General features: G+C 35.8%; 2 protein-coding genes across 2 annotated transcripts; both read right to left on the bottom strand.

The window, feature by feature from the left end:
• Window positions 1–1,884: 1,884 nt before the first annotated feature.
• On the bottom strand, window positions 1,885–2,346 carry LOC139868665 (uncharacterized). The gene has a single exon (XM_071856998.1). It carries the CDS (start codon window positions 2,344–2,346, stop codon window positions 1,885–1,887), a length of 462 nt encoding a protein of 153 aa, XP_071713099.1.
• A 2,297-nt stretch (window positions 2,347–4,643) lies between these two features.
• Window positions 4,644–5,401, bottom strand: LOC139868664 (uncharacterized). Its single transcript, XM_071856997.1, has 2 exons — window positions 4,887–5,401; window positions 4,644–4,806 (listed from the first exon to the last, which is right to left on the bottom strand). Exons 1-2 carry the CDS (start codon window positions 5,399–5,401, stop codon window positions 4,644–4,646), a joined length of 678 nt encoding a protein of 225 aa, XP_071713098.1.
• Between the last annotated feature and the right edge of the window lie 10,284 nt (window positions 5,402–15,685).

Below are 15,685 nucleotides of genomic sequence, written 5' to 3'. Positions count from 1 at the left end.
AAATCATGCTTAACTCGATCTTAAGATATAAAGCTTATGTGAATTCGTTGAGTATCATTTGATTTGAGGTTTAGTAGTGATGCTAAACATTTAATAGTTCAACAACTAATGAGATAGCAATATAGACAAAACGGGGCAAGCCAAGCATAAAGGTGATTAGATAAGTAAACACGTCTTAGTTAATTGTTTTAGGTCTTAATACTTCGCTACTCATTTCTTGCCACTAGTTTAATTGATAAATTTAGGTTTGTTTAATTGTGCAAGTTTTAGTTGTTAGTTGATATCAATCGAAACCCCCCCCCCCCCAACCCCCTAAATCAAACTAACTCTAGGACAATTGATAGTTTCAAATATTCGACTTACGTTGAATCTCTTGGGACAAACTTGATAAGAATACTTACATTAAAGTGCTATAATAACTGGGTTCTAAGTGCTCGTTAGTTGTGTGTGCTTATTTGTAATATTTGAATCTTGTATAAATTTGGGGGGTAAAAGATGTATTGTCACGCACGCATCACTGATGATAATCGGTCCCAACACTAATTCTTCTATCCTTTGATAACTCTGGTTCTTTTTTGATAGATGTTTGTGATGGTGGTCATGGTGCCAGTGATTTGACCAATTTTAGTCTTTTTATGGCTTGTTATGTCTTTTGAACAATCATCATGATTTGGGGCCTGCGTGCCTTTTTTAATCTTGTAATCTATGGCTTATAAGCCCTGTTGAATACTTGGTATTTGACCTCTGTGCCCTCTGAACAATGTAGTTATGTTTGTGACTAGCATGCCATTGTATTGTGTAGTTTTTGATTATTTTTGTGTTTCCTGTATGCTCTATGTCATATTGGATCATGTTATGGTGCATGAAATATTTGCAGGGACTTTCTTATGATGGCTATATTACTTGCATAGCCTTGAAATGTTGGATAATTCAATTATCAAGCTATCACTTAGCATTTGGTGAATACCCCTTTGATTCATTCTTTTGAATGAATGCCTGAGGGCATTTTATGGTATATCTCATGGTTTCCCTTTTGCTAAAGAAAACTCATCACTTTGTTTTCTAATTTTATTAAGGTAGCGTTTTCTTTTACGGCATACCTTGTGTAGTATTAGTCCTTTGTAAAGGAGATCTTTTATTATACTTTTATCTCTTCCTATACGCATGAAGTAGGAATTAAAGTACTTTGGTATTCCCTTTTTATGGAATGCCTATAGAGCATTAGTTTCTACTTGGTAAAGGAAACTTTATGCGATGCTCTTGCTTGTTTTCTTTACTTTAGAAAACGTTTATCCGGATTATGCCCCCGTACTTGGGGCACATTTTTTAGCATGCTTGCTTTCTACCATTCAGAAAGTGTGATTGTGTTTGTATTCTCTTATGGAATATTTTGTAGCATTGGTTTTCCTTTTTCGAAGGAAACCTCTATAATGCTTGGCTTTATCCTTGTAAATATCATTTGGCGTCCCAGTAAATATTTACTTACGAATTTATAATAATTATAAGGAAATTATTATATGTATAGGTTGCCTTAGTGTTTTATGACGTAAGTCATGTGCACTTCATCCATACTTTCTTGTTGCCATTATGGGTGTGTGATTATCTTATTTGAACCCGCCATACGCATAGGATAATCAAAATATAGTAGTGGATCTCATTAAGTTCAGTGTAGGAAGTGTATAGACTTCGACTACCTCTTACATTTTATCCCCTACAATAAGAAAAGAAATAACAAGCTTAAAAGTAAAACCTTCGTAGGTTGGCTCTGTTCCATGTGCGAGGTATAGCTTTTCCGTGTCTTCTAATTCTTATGACCCGTTGCCGAAGGCTTCTGAGACTACGTCCTAATTTTCCCTCGTATTCTACTTTGCTGGTGGAATTGAGTCATAGGACGTAATCTCCTACTTTGAAGGTTGTACGCTTCACCCTTTTGTTGTAGTATTTCTCGATGGTTTTCTTGTAAGAAGCCTCTCGAATGAGAGCTGCTTCCCTTCTTTCTTCGACAAGGTCAAGGTTTAGACGAAGGTTTTCTTCGTTATCTTCTGTGTTTGCTGTTTGATTACTTAACACTTGGATTTCTGCAGGAAGGACTACTTCTGTACCATAGGCCAAGCTGAACGGCGTTTCTTCGTTGCTTCTCTTTAGGGTTGTTCTGTATGCCCACAGCACTAATGGTAAATCTTCAACCCAACCTTGATGGCATTCTCTCGATTCCCTTGATGAGGTCTTTGTTGGTAACTTCCACCTGTCCATTCCCCTGAGGGTGGTATACGGAGGTGATGGTCTGCTTGATCTGTAGCCTCTCGCAAAACTTGGGGAATATTCCTTCAGCAAATTGCTTACCATTGTCTGAAACTTGCTCTTGGGAAATCCCAAACCTACACACTATATGTTCCCACATGAACTTTTCGATGTGCCTTCCTATTGTTTTCTTTAGTGGTTTGGCTTCGGCCCATTTGGTGAAGTAATCCACTGCTACCACTAAGAACAATATTCCTCCTGGAGCTTTTGTTAGCGGTCCCACTATATCGATCCCCCATTTGGCGAATGGCCACGCTGAGAGTACGAATATGAGTTCTTGATTGGGTTGCTTTGGGACTTTCGCATGAATTTGACATGACTCGCAGGTTTGTAAGGTGGTGACCGTGTCTTGGTGCATGGTTGGCCAGTAATATCCTAACCTCATGATTTTAGCCACGATAGACCTTGGCCCTGCATTAAAACTGCACACTCCCTCATGCATTTCTTGGATGATAATGGTTGCCTGAGATGGTCCCACACACCTCAACCATGGAGTGAGGAAAGATTTTCGATACAACTTGCCATCTTGAAGCTTGTACGAAGGTGCCTTAATTCTGATTTTCCTTACCTAACCCTTGTCTTCGGGTAATAGCCCATATGCCAGGTAATCCTTTATTGGTTTCATCCATGTGCTGTCTTCGTCTGGATAGAGGTCATTAACCTCTTCAGCTTCTATAGATCTTCGTTCTAATGTTTCAACCAGGACTTCTTTTGCTATGTGGGCGAAGGTGATGGAGGCAAGTTTGCTCAAGGCATCTGCTTTCTTGTTCTGACTCCTTCTGACATGTTCTATCTTGAAGCCTTTAAACTGCTCGATGAGTTCCTTTGCTTTTGCCAAGTATTGCTGGATAGTGGGGCTTCTTGCTTCGAAAGTCCCTGTCACTTGATTCGGTACAAGTTGAGAATCAACGAATGCCTTGAGATGTTGTATGTTAAGATCTCTTGCCAGCCTTAATCCAGCAAGTAGGGCTTCGTAATCTGCATCGTTGTTTGCCATGCTGAACTCAAAGCATAAGGCGTAAGTGAATTCTTTTCCTTCGGGGCTTACTAACATGAGTCCTGCTCTGGAGCCATCAGAGCTTGAGGCTCTGTCCGTAAATAACTTCCATTCTTTGTGCTCGGTTGGCGGGATGATGATTTTCGTTGAAGGCATTTCTCCTTCTTCGTGTTTCGGCTATGAAGTCAGCCAAGACCTATCCTTTGATTGAGTTTCTCACTTGAAATTCTATGTCATGCTCACCCAGCTTGATGGCCCATTTGGCCATTCTTCCGGATTTCTCTGGTTTCATGAGCACTTGTCGAATTGGTTTGTTTGTTAAGACGATGATTGGGTGTGCCTGAAAATACCTTCGGAGCTTTCGCACAGTGTGTACTAGTGCCAGTGTCAATTTTTCTAGCTCGGGGTAATTGACTTCGGCCCCTTGGAGCCTTCTGCTAACGAAGTATATGGGAATTTGGCTTCGTGCTCTTTCTTCGATCAGTACGGCACTGATACTTTCTTTGGATGCTGCTAAGTAGACATATAGGGTTTCCCATTTGTCTGGGGAGGTTAACACCGGGAGATCTGAAATATATGCCTTCATCTCTTTAAAGGCCTGGTCTTCTTCGGTGGTTCCGGTAATTTTCTTCTTGCCCAAGCAATCCTTGAGGATTTTGAAGAATGGTAGTTGCTTCTAAACCCCCTGTGACAGAAAACGGCTAAGCGAGGCCAATTTTCCATTCAAGCTTTGGATTTCCTTCAAAGTATTGTGAACTTTGAGCTCTTTGATTCGGTCGACTTTGTCCGGATTGGCTTGGATTCCTTTCTTCGTTATGTAATAACCAAGGAACTTTCCTTCTTCAACACCAAAAGAACATTTCTTTAGGTTTAGCTTCATGTTGATTGACCTTAGGGTTTGAAACGTCTCCTCTATGTCAGTTAAGAGGTCAGTTTCCCCAATGCTCTTGATTACTATATCGTCGACATAAGCCTCTAGGTTTCTGCCCAACTACTTATGGAAGGCTTTATCCACTAACCTTTGATAGGTTGCTCTGGCGTTCTTTAACCCAAATGGCATTTTCTGGTAGCAGAATATGCCTTTGCTGGTATAAAAAGAGGTTTTCTCTTCATTCTCCTTAGCCATTTGGATTTGGTGGTACCCTTTGTATGCATTTAGGAAACATTTGAACTTTTATCCGTTGAACGACTCCACTTTTCAATCTATTTCGGGCAGGGGATAACAATCCTTTGGGCATGCTTTGTTGATGTTGGTGAAATCAACACACATTCTCCAACCTCCGTCTGATTTCTTAACCATTACTGGGTTAGTCACCCAAGAGGGATATTTGGCTTCGCGTATTATTCATGCCTTAAGTAACTCTTCCACTTCTTCACATGCAGCTTTATCCCTTTCTGAAGCTAAATTTCTCTTCTTTTGGTGGATAGGTTCTAAGTACTGTTGAGCCTGTGTTCCGTTATCACTTCTATCCCCTGGATATTTACAGTTCGGGGTGTCCTCGTCATATCTTTATATTCCCAGGCGAAGACATCCATGTTAGACTGAAGTAACTTTCATAGTCCCACCTTCAAATCCGAAGGTAATTGCCTTTCAATGGTAATTTGTTGCTCAGGGAAGAAAGGGTTAATGGATACCTTCTCTTCATGCGAGTTCTCTTCTTTGGTTTCGAGGATAATTTCTCCAGGATTCATCAGAGTTTCCTTGATAGCCATGACCACCTTGCCTTGGTCATAGGTTGATGGTAGGGTGGCTATTCCTTGGCTTGTGTGAAACTTGACTAGATGATGCACAGTGGATACCACGATTCCCATTTTCATCATTGTCATTCTCCCTAGCAGAATGTTTTGTTGTGAATTTTCTCGAATGACAACGAAGTCTAATGTCTCCGTTCGCGTCATTGGTGGCTCTTCGATGGTGAAGTCAAGGTCTATTTCGCATATTGGCCAGCACCTTTCTCCTGAGAAGCCAACTAGGGGTACTCGTGGCGGCATCAATTGTGCCTTAATCGCTGGGTTGAGCTGCTGAAAGCAGTGTTCATACATAATGTCGCACGAGCTACCGCTGTCGAGATAGATTCTGTGTACATCTCTATCGAATATCATGTCGCTGATAGTGACTGGTTAATCAGAAGGCGTGATAGTATCTAGCGCATGGAAGGAGATCTCTTCCCAGTCAATGACTTGGTGTGGTCTGCTTCTTTTGAAATGCCTTCGGGATTCAACTGCAAAACAACTCTCTATGGCTAGGATTGCTTTACCCGCATTAGGATTTTTGTCTTCGATGACAGGCTCCGAAGCCTTCGTTGTCTTTCGAATTCCCTTCACCAAGTGTGAAAGTTTTCCTGACCTTACTGCATCTTCGATGGCAAGCTTCAGCTGAATGCATTTGTCTGTTTCATGACCGTAGTTGTTGTGGAAGTTGCAAAACTTGCTTGTATCTCTGGGTTTTCCTTTATTAGCCAACTTTGGTGGTGCTTTCAAGGCTTGTGCTACCTTTTCCGTGAAAAGAATTTCCTTCGGAGTTTTTATGAATGTAACAAGGATTCCTGCGCTATTTTCCCTTTTATAGGGGGCATAGCGCCCTTTGTCCTCTCGTTTCCCATGCCTTTCTTCTCGGTAACTGGACTTTTCCTTTCGCTTTGAATTGGATTGGTCTTCGTATGTAAAGGTTCCAGCACTTTCCTTCACATCTAGCCAAACATAGGCTATGTAGAGAAGTTTCTCGTAGCTATCTGGGAGGTCCCGGGTAAGGTGTTCTACTAGGGATCGGGCCCTGCAGCCGTACAAGAGGTCCGAGATTCTCTTTGTCTCTGGTAGGCCAGCTATTTACTGGGTTTCATTGGTGTACCGACTAAGGAAAGCTCGAGTTGCTTCGTTTTCCTTCTACCGAATGCTGTGTGCGGCAACGTGATTTTTCTTGTGACGCTTTTACTGACTGAACTTGGACTTGAAATGTCGCTTTAGTTCATCGAAGCTTGATATCGAGTCTTTGGCTAAAGAGTCAAACCATACTCTTGCATCACTTTTGAGCATGTATGAGAAGGCATGGCAAGCTACGGCCATGTCCCATTTGGCCATTCTGGCAGCTCCTTCGAATACGTTGATGTAATCATCCGGATCTTCCTTCCCTTCGTAGTACCCCAGGTGCGAAGGTATCTTCATCCCCGTGGATAGCGGGTGGTTTTGGATGCCTGCAGTGAAGGGCGTTTTCTGGTTCTTCCAAAAGTTATCTACATCAGCAGTGTTGTTTGCTAAAGGGGCGTCGTTGGTGCCGTTAACACCATTTTGTGTTCCATACCCTTGTGGTTGGGGTGGACACACCAAGTATCCGCCGTTCTAAGTCGGCAGCTGGGATCCTTGAGAAAAATGCGTATTTGGTTGGCTCATGGCTGTGTTGTAATAAAGTGTGTTGGGAGCCATAAAAAGAAATGGTCCCCCAAGGACAAAAGGCGGGATTACGGACCCTCCTGTGTTGATCGAGGCATTATTGAGGAAGACATTGTTGTTAGGGACACCATTGGTGTTCAGTGCGCTAGAGGCATTGTGGTTAGGGACACCATTGGTGTTTGGTGTGGCTCCACCGTTTGGTATGTTCGGCACCGAAACTACTGGATCTTTAGGCAAAGGGTTTCGCCTAGGTGGAGATTCCATCTCAATCTCTTCATCATATTCCTCACTGTCGTATGTGAGGACACGTTTGCTCTTGAGGTGACCCTCAGCGCGTAGTTTTTTGATAACTTCTTTGATGCTGTCGTAATTCTTGAGGATAATATTTTATCCAACAAGGGTGGTGGATCTGAGTTATCTCGGTTCGTGGTTATGGGCATTACTGGAGTGGTGGGAGTTCTAGCACTCCCTTCAGCTTGCACATTAGATTGGGGTAAAGAGAACCATGGTGGTGAATCTGGGTCCACCATGGTGGTTAAGTGTTTAAACAAGGTTTAGATTTTGTAAAAGACGTAGGGTCCCACGGATGGCGCCAATTATTTGTACACTTTTTTGGCGTAATCCTAATGTTGATTAGGATTAGGTTGACTCACGGATTAATGGTGGAGTAGAGTGTGATTAATTATGATTAAGGGAGAAGGAGGTGTTTAGTTATTTGATGGCGGTTCCCCGAAGGTAGTGGGATTATGATCTCACTTTACGCCTTTAAAGTATTTGTTTGACATTGGGTTGAATTCAATGTGTTTGATGCATGAGTGATTGATGAGATGCCTTGATGCTGGAATAAGCATCTCTTTTTATAGTGTTGTTGGAGAGCTTGTCCCTGGTTTCGAAGTCTTGACCAACTTCCAAGATGATTATGGAGATGTTGGTAAACTTTCCTTAAATGGGTTGACGGCGCTACAGTGCTCAATGAAAGTCATATAGATGCCTTCCTCATTTGTCTTGGTGGCGCCGAATACTGTTTGTGGAAAATATTTCCCATATCTCTTCATTCCATACAGTCATGTGACATGGTTACAGTCCATCGGTATTGATACCTAGGGTGTCTTCATTATCTATTACCTTCGGGCAATTGTTTCATGTCTTATGAAATTAGCTTGAGATATTGGGTACACTATCACATGTTTATTTTATTTAACTATTTTACCTGTATAATAAATTATGTTTTATACCGTGTATATATGGTTTGAGATTATCTGAAAACGGACATGTACTTTCATCACTCAATTTAATTACTCCCTCCGTCCCAAATCTATTGTCCCCAGACAAAAAACACACAGTTTAAGAAAAAGTACCTCTCACATGTAATTTTCTGTTTACTTTTCAGTCTTATCCTTACTTTTTACCTATCTTTTTGTCATACATGTATAAAGTAGGGGCACAAAAGATTTTTTATCACATTATTTTTTTCCATTTATAGATGTGGACAATTAATTTGGGACATCCCAAAATGGAATAATGGACTATAGAATTGGGACGAAGGAGTAATATTTTACTTAAAAGGCTTTTTTGGTACAAATATATTTTACACTTTGAGCAATTTCAAAGTGTGAAAAAATCTATTCAAATTCAGCCACTACACTAGACGTTGTTAACAGTACAAACACTTTACTTATAGGAAATCCGCTACCTTAGTTATAGTTTTGCATATCAAAAGACGCCGTAAGTAAAAATTAATAAACAACTGCATAAAACATGATACAACATATATTATATATATATATATATATATATATATATATATATATATATATATATATATATATATATATATATATATATATATATATATATAAAGAAGTTGAAGTTGTGTAGTAACCAACTTCTTTATATTTTTAACATTATATATATATATATATATATATATATATATATATATATATATATATATATATATATATATATATATATATATATATATATATATATATATATATATATATATATATATATATATATAATGTTAAAAATATAAAGAAGTTGGTTACTACACAACTTCAACTTATGTCATCCGATTTTGTATGAGGCCATCAAAACAGCTAGGTTGTTGGCCTACCAGTACAATCATTCATTGTATTTACATTAAATAGAGACAAAATTACCATTTAGAGCACTAGGAGTCGAGAACATTTTTCGCCGTTAACCCATTTTAACGGTGGGGACGGTGGTGCCACCCACTCCCCGCCGGCGTTAAACCACCGTTAAAGGTGTTTAACGTTGGCCACTGTCGGCTGGGTAACGCTGTGTCATTGCCTTTTTCTTTTTCTTTTTTTTTTCATTTTCTTCTTCATTTTCTTTCTTTATTTTTTATTTTTTTTCTTTTTTATTTTTTGTTTGGTTGCAGACAAAAAGGGAGGAAGACAAAGGGAGGAAGAAGATGATGAGATGCTGAATACGTTTCATTAGGTTTAATTGTAACTTCTAGTGGGTTAAAATGGGCCAATTAGTTCATTAAGAATTTGAGCCAACATTTTATCTTTTTTAAATTAAATCATCATAATTATTGTTTTATATATTCTTTATATATATATATATATATATATATATATATATATATATATATATATATATATATATATATATATATATATATATATTAGTTACACAAATTAAAAAGTAAATAAAAAGATTTTAAATTAATTAAATAATATTTAATTAATTTATTATATATTAAATAAAATATATATTCATTAAAAATAATTAAATTTAAAATTTAATATTTAAATAATGATTTAACACTGAGATTTAACACTGAACCATTTTCCATGTTTTTGCCTCAGTGTTAAATCCAGTGTTAAATTTAACACTGAGATTTAACACCGAACGACTCCTAGTACTCTTAGAGGTCAATAATTAAAGGAATAGTAAAATTAAGGTTTGATCTCTTATGAATCTTAGTGGTTGGTTAACTGCCTCCTTAGGAGAGGTCAGCTACATTTTAACTCACAATTTTATCTCTACCATGAAATATCACACATGGCACCATTCCACATCGCGTTTGGTGGGGGTGGGGGGTTTAAAGGGGAGAGGGAGTTTTACCATCCATATCTCGTATGAAATTGGTGCGAGTTTCCTCCTAGGCACACAGTTAGGGGCGGGTACATCAACTGCAAGAGATGAGTGTGTGGGTGGTTAAGTACCCCTGGGTGATCCCCAATTAACTGCTATAAAAAAATAATCTTATATATATATATATATATATATATATATATATATATATATATATATATATATATATATATATATATATATATATATATATATATATATATATGATAATGCTAAAAACAAACATATATTTCATAGCATTATTCCTCAAGAAAGACAAGCTTTTAGTTGCAATTGTTCTATTTACAAGTGATATTCGTTTAAATAATAAAAGGTGAAGACAAAAGACAGATTCGACGAATTGAAGACGCAAACGACCAAAAAGCTCAAAAGTACAAAAGACAATCAAAGAGGTTCCAATTATTGATAAGAAACGTCTCGAAATTACAAGAGTACAAGATTCAAAACGCAAAGTACAAGATATTAAATTGTACGCAAGGACGTTCGAAAATCCGGAACCGGGACCAGAGTCAACTCTCAACGCTCGACGCAACGGACTAAAAATTACAAGTCAACTATGCACATAAATATAATATAATATTTAAATAATTCTTATAATTATTTAATATATTATATTTATATTTAAAACCGTCGGCAAGAAAGACTCCAAAAGGGACTGAGCTGTAATTTCAATCTCCGCGACTCGCGGAGTTTGAAGTCCAAAAATGCCGCGAGTCGCGGAGCCCCAAAAGTTGAAAATCCTTATAAAAGCAAACGAATTCTGATCGAAAAAATCACCAAATATCCATCCATCTCTCTATCTATAACGTAAAATATATATATATATATATATATATATATATATATTTATAATTTATATTTTAATTTTAATTATAATTCTAATAATAAGGGTATGTTAGCGAATGTTGTAAGGGTGTAAGTCGAAATTATGTCCGTGTAACGCTACGCTATTTTTAATCATTGTAAGTTATGTTCAACCTTTTTATATTAATGTCTCGTAGCTAAGTTATTATTATGCTTATTTAATCCGAAGTAATCATGATGTTGGGCTAATTACTAAAATTGGGTAATTGGGCTTTGTACCATAATTGGGGTTTGGATAAAAGAACGACACTTGTGGAAATTAGACTATGGGCTATTAATGGGTTTTATATTAACTAAACAATACCTTGTTAATTTAATATACAAACTTATAATTCGACGTATTTATATATAACCACATACGCTTAATCGGACACGATGGGCGGGATATTTATAAGTACGAATTATTGTTCATTTGACCGGACACGGGGATGGATTAATAGTCAATGGACTCATTAAAACAGGGGTGGATTACATTCAAGGGTAATTGGTGTAATTGTTAACAAAGTAGTAAAACCTTGGTTTACACGCAGTCGATAACCTGGTGTATTCATTAAACAAAGTATTAAAACCTTGTTACAATTCGAATCCCCAATTAGTTGGAATATTTGACTTCGGGAATAAGAATAATTTGACGAAGGCTTTCGCTTTTTATATTTATGACTGATGGACTATTATGGACAAAATCCGTATGGATATATTAAATAATCCAGGACAAAGGACAATTAACCCATGGGCATAAAACTAAAATCAACACGTCAAACATCATGATTACGGAAGTTTAAATAAGCATAATTCTTTTATTTCATATTTAATTTCCTTTATTTTATATTTAATTGCACTTCTAATTATCGCATTTTTATTGTTATTGTATTTAATTGCACTTTTAATTATTGTACTTTTTAATTATCGCAAGTTTATTTTATCGCACTTTTATTATTCGCAATTTCATTATCGTTATTTACTTTACGCTTTAAATTAAGTCTTGTATTTATTATTTTACATTTGGTTTTAACTGCGACTAAAGTTTTAAAATCGACAAACCGGTCATTAAACGGTAAAAACCCCCCTTTATAATAATAATATTACTTATATATATATTTGTATTTTTATAAAAGTAAACTAATATAGCGTTAAGCTTTGTTTAAAAAGATTCCCTGTGGAACGAACCGGACTTACTAAAAACTACACTACTGTACGATTAGGTACACTGCCTATAAGTGTTGTAGCAAGGTTTAGGTATATCCACTCTCTAAATAAATAAATATCTTGTGTAAAATTGTATCGTATTTAATAGTTTTTCCTGCTAAAAATTAATAGTATTTTATATACACCTCGCGAAACATCAAGTTATTTTTGGCGCCTCTGCCGGGAACTCTCTTAAACGCCGGAAGCACAACGCTAATAGAAAAAAAAAAGATTTTTAGTTTACTTTTATTAAAATTCGTTTTTATAAAAATACGTTTTAAATATTCGAAAATATAAAAAAAAAACAAAAATATAGGTATTTTTAAGATTTTGATAAATATTTAAGTTTTATAAAGTTTCTTTAGTTTGTAAAAATATAAGTTTTATTTAATTTATTTTATAAATATATTTTATAAATATAAAAAAAGAAAAAAAAAATATATATATATATATATATCTAGCTTTAAGATTTTTATTTATAAAATTATAAAGTAGTCTATTTTTTTTATTCTAGTTTTGTTTTAAATATAAGTTTTTATTATACACATATTTTTTTTATATAAACAGAAAAATATAAAAACAGAAAAGAAAAAAAACGCGTCGAATTTTTAACCTATCAGTTGAATTTTGAAACCCCGCGACTCGCGGGGTTTGCTGCTTTAAATACCGCAACTCGCGGAGTTTCCCTGACACGCTGACAGAACCCTAATTCAGCATTAATTACGGGTAATTATTAATTATTATTATTATTTAACCCTAATTATTATTATTATTATAATTAGTTTTATTTTAACTTTTACTTTTTATTTAATTTATGTATTTAGTATTAATTAGTTTAATTAATTTATAAAATTAGTAGTTTTAATAAATAAATAATATAAAAATAATATTTTTATAAAAATTGTAATTTTTACAACTTTTTGTATATTTTTATATTTTGTCCCTTTTTAATTGTTTTAGCGTAACTTTTGTATTTTTCGCTCATATTTAGTTTTAATTCATAGTTTTTGCCATAGTTATTTTTACTTCTAGATTTTTAGGGTTTGCCGTAGAATTCCTTAAGTGCTTTTTCTTTAGACTAAGATTTAAGTGCTTTAGAATTTTACGACGCAGTTTTTAAGTTTTAGTTTCTTTTTAAGTTATTTCCATTTGGGATTTAGTTTTCCTGTAAGCTTTAATATTTTTAGACGACTTTTACCTATGTATCAATTATCATTCCAATTAGTAATCTCAATTTGCGATTATAATTTTAAGTTAGTTGTAGTAATAAGGTTAGGTTAGTCAAGTGTTTTTAAGTTTTATAAGTTTCTTTTATTTTTCCGTCACCTTTTATTTTTCAACCATTTTTCTTTTTCGACCTTTTCCGACGAACTCTTTTTCTTTCTTATTTCTCGCTATTCTAGTTTTAGGACATAGATTTTTATTCTACTTCTTATCTAAATTTCTTAAAATCACGAAAATTTATTTTAAGTGGTTAAATTGATAGACATCAAAATTTTCTGGTTCGTAGTAATAGTTGGATTTGTACGTGGACCGGGTTATTGGAGCCAAACAGTCCTCAATTATATTGAGACCAAACGAATCCTGCCCCTCTGCTGCATCTATTGATTGGATAACTTATTATAATTTTTCTTTCCTTTTAAAAACTAATAGGATATTCAGTGAATGCACCGAGCAAGACGTTCACCACCTTTTGTACGTTCACCACCTGAACTACATCAAGACATTTAGCAAATATTACTGCCGTTGATTTTTCTTTAGAATCGTCATCCATTCGACCAAGTACTTCAGTTCAAATTTCCGATAATCCATTTTTTGAACCCGACCTCACAATTGAGAATCCGGAGAATATTCAGGAATGATTCGTAGATCCTGAACCATTAAATTTTCCTCCGGAACCACCAATCATTCAAACAGAGATTGTTGAGGAACGAACCATTAAATCAGAATCCTCTAGTGATTCCGATTCAACAAATTCAATTATGGAGAATCTGGAACCTTTAAGTATGGAAGACCGAATGAGAGCTAAACGCACTGGCCAAGGTCACGCAATTACTCATCCAGACATTAATGCGCCAGATTATGAAATCAAAGGACAAATTCTACACATGGTGACTAATCAATGCCAATTTAGTGGTGCGCCGAAGGAAGATCCAAATGAACATTTACGAACCTTTAATAGGATCTGCACACTATTTAAAATCCGAGAAGTGGAGGATGAACAGATATATCTCATGTTATTTCCCTGGACTTTAAAGGGAGAAGCCAAAGATTGGTTGGAATCGTTACCTGAAGGGGCGATTGATACATGGGATGTTTTAGTTGACAAATTTCTTAAACAATTCTTTCCTGCATCTAAAGCCGTAAGACTTCAAGCAGAAATTGTTACGTTCACACAGAAACCAAATGAAACTCTATATGAGGCGTGGACTAGATATGGAAAGTTATTAAGAGGATGTCCGCAACATGGTTTAGACACCTGTCAAATAGTACAAATATTCTACCAAGGATGCGACATCACTACAAGGAAAGACATAGATATAGCAGCTGGTGGTTCTATTATGAAGAAAACCGAAACTGATGCTTACAAAATTATTGATAACAATGCTTCCCACTCACATGAGTGGCACCAAGAAAAAGATATCGTTAGATCATCTAAAGCAGCTAGAGCCGATTCTAGCCATGACTTAGATTCCATTTCCGCAAAGATAGATGCTGTCGAGAGACGAATGGAAAAGATGACTAAAGATATTCACTCAATACGAATTAGTTGTGAGCAGTGTGGAGGACCACATTTGACAAAAGATTGTCTCAGTATTGAATTAAAATGGAACAAAGAGAGAATATTTCATACATAAACCAAAGGCCTGGAAATAATTATCAGAATAATTATCAACTGCCAAGACCTATTTACAATCAAAACCAGAACTATAACCGAAATATTCCATACAATAACCAACAAGGTCCTAGCAATCAACAAGTATCCAATAATACTTATAATCAGCAAAGACCTAATTTTCAAAACAAACTACCACAACAAACCGATGATAAAAAGCCGAATTTAGAAGATATGATGACGAAGCTAGTAGAAACTCAAACGCAGTTTTTCACATCTCAAAAACAAACCAATGAACAAAATGCTCAAGCATTTAGAAATCAACAAGCTTCTATTCAAAATCTGGAACAAGAAGTAAGTAACCTAGCAAGGTTAATAGGTGAAAGAAAACCGGGAAGTCTACCTAGTGATACAAATGCTAACCCCCGGAATGAAACAGCTAAAGCTATTACCACAAGAAGTGGTACAACACTTAAACCACCTGAAATACCTGTAACTTCTGATGAAGCTATTCCTACTCCACCAGAACCACAACCTGATCAAGATAAGGAAAAAGAACCGGTAGTTGAAAAGGTTAATGAAGATAACACAGTTAAGGATAAACCTTATGTTAAACCATACCAACCACCACTTCCTTACCCGAGTAAAATGAAGAAAGAGAAACTTGAAGTCGAGCAATCCAAATTCTTGGATATGTTTAGACAGATAAATGTAAATCTTCCTTTCATTGATGTAATTTCAGGAATGCCTAGATATGCTAAATTCTTGAAAGATCTAATCTCAAATAGAAAGAAAATGGAAGAACTCTCAGCTGTTACTATGAATGCTAATTGTTCAGCAGTGCTATTGAATAAGATACCAGAAAAACTATCTGATCCAGGAAGTTTCACAATTCCATGTTTTCTGGGTAGTCTTAGTTCAATAGAAGCATTGGCAGACTTAGGTGCTAGTATAAATCTAATGCCGTATTCACTATACGCTAA

This window comes from Rutidosis leptorrhynchoides, chromosome 9, assembly GCF_046630445.1.
Source record: "Rutidosis leptorrhynchoides isolate AG116_Rl617_1_P2 chromosome 9, CSIRO_AGI_Rlap_v1, whole genome shotgun sequence".
In the NCBI taxonomy this organism is placed as follows: Eukaryota; Viridiplantae; Streptophyta; class Magnoliopsida; order Asterales; family Asteraceae; genus Rutidosis; species Rutidosis leptorrhynchoides.
This window is presented reverse-complemented; position numbering and strand designations above follow the sequence as displayed.

Coding starts and splice junctions, on each gene's coding strand:
- LOC139868665 (XM_071856998.1), bottom strand. CDS start 2,346: ATGGTAAGCAATTTGCTGAAGGAATATTCCCCAAGTTTTGCGAGAGGC.
- LOC139868664 (XM_071856997.1), bottom strand. CDS start 5,401: ATGATATTCGATAGAGATGTACACAGAATCTATCTCGACAGCGGTAGC. Junction 4,807..4,886: donor CAACAAATTACCATTGAAAG/GCAATTACCTTC, acceptor GGGAATATAAAG/ATATGACGAGGACACCCCGA.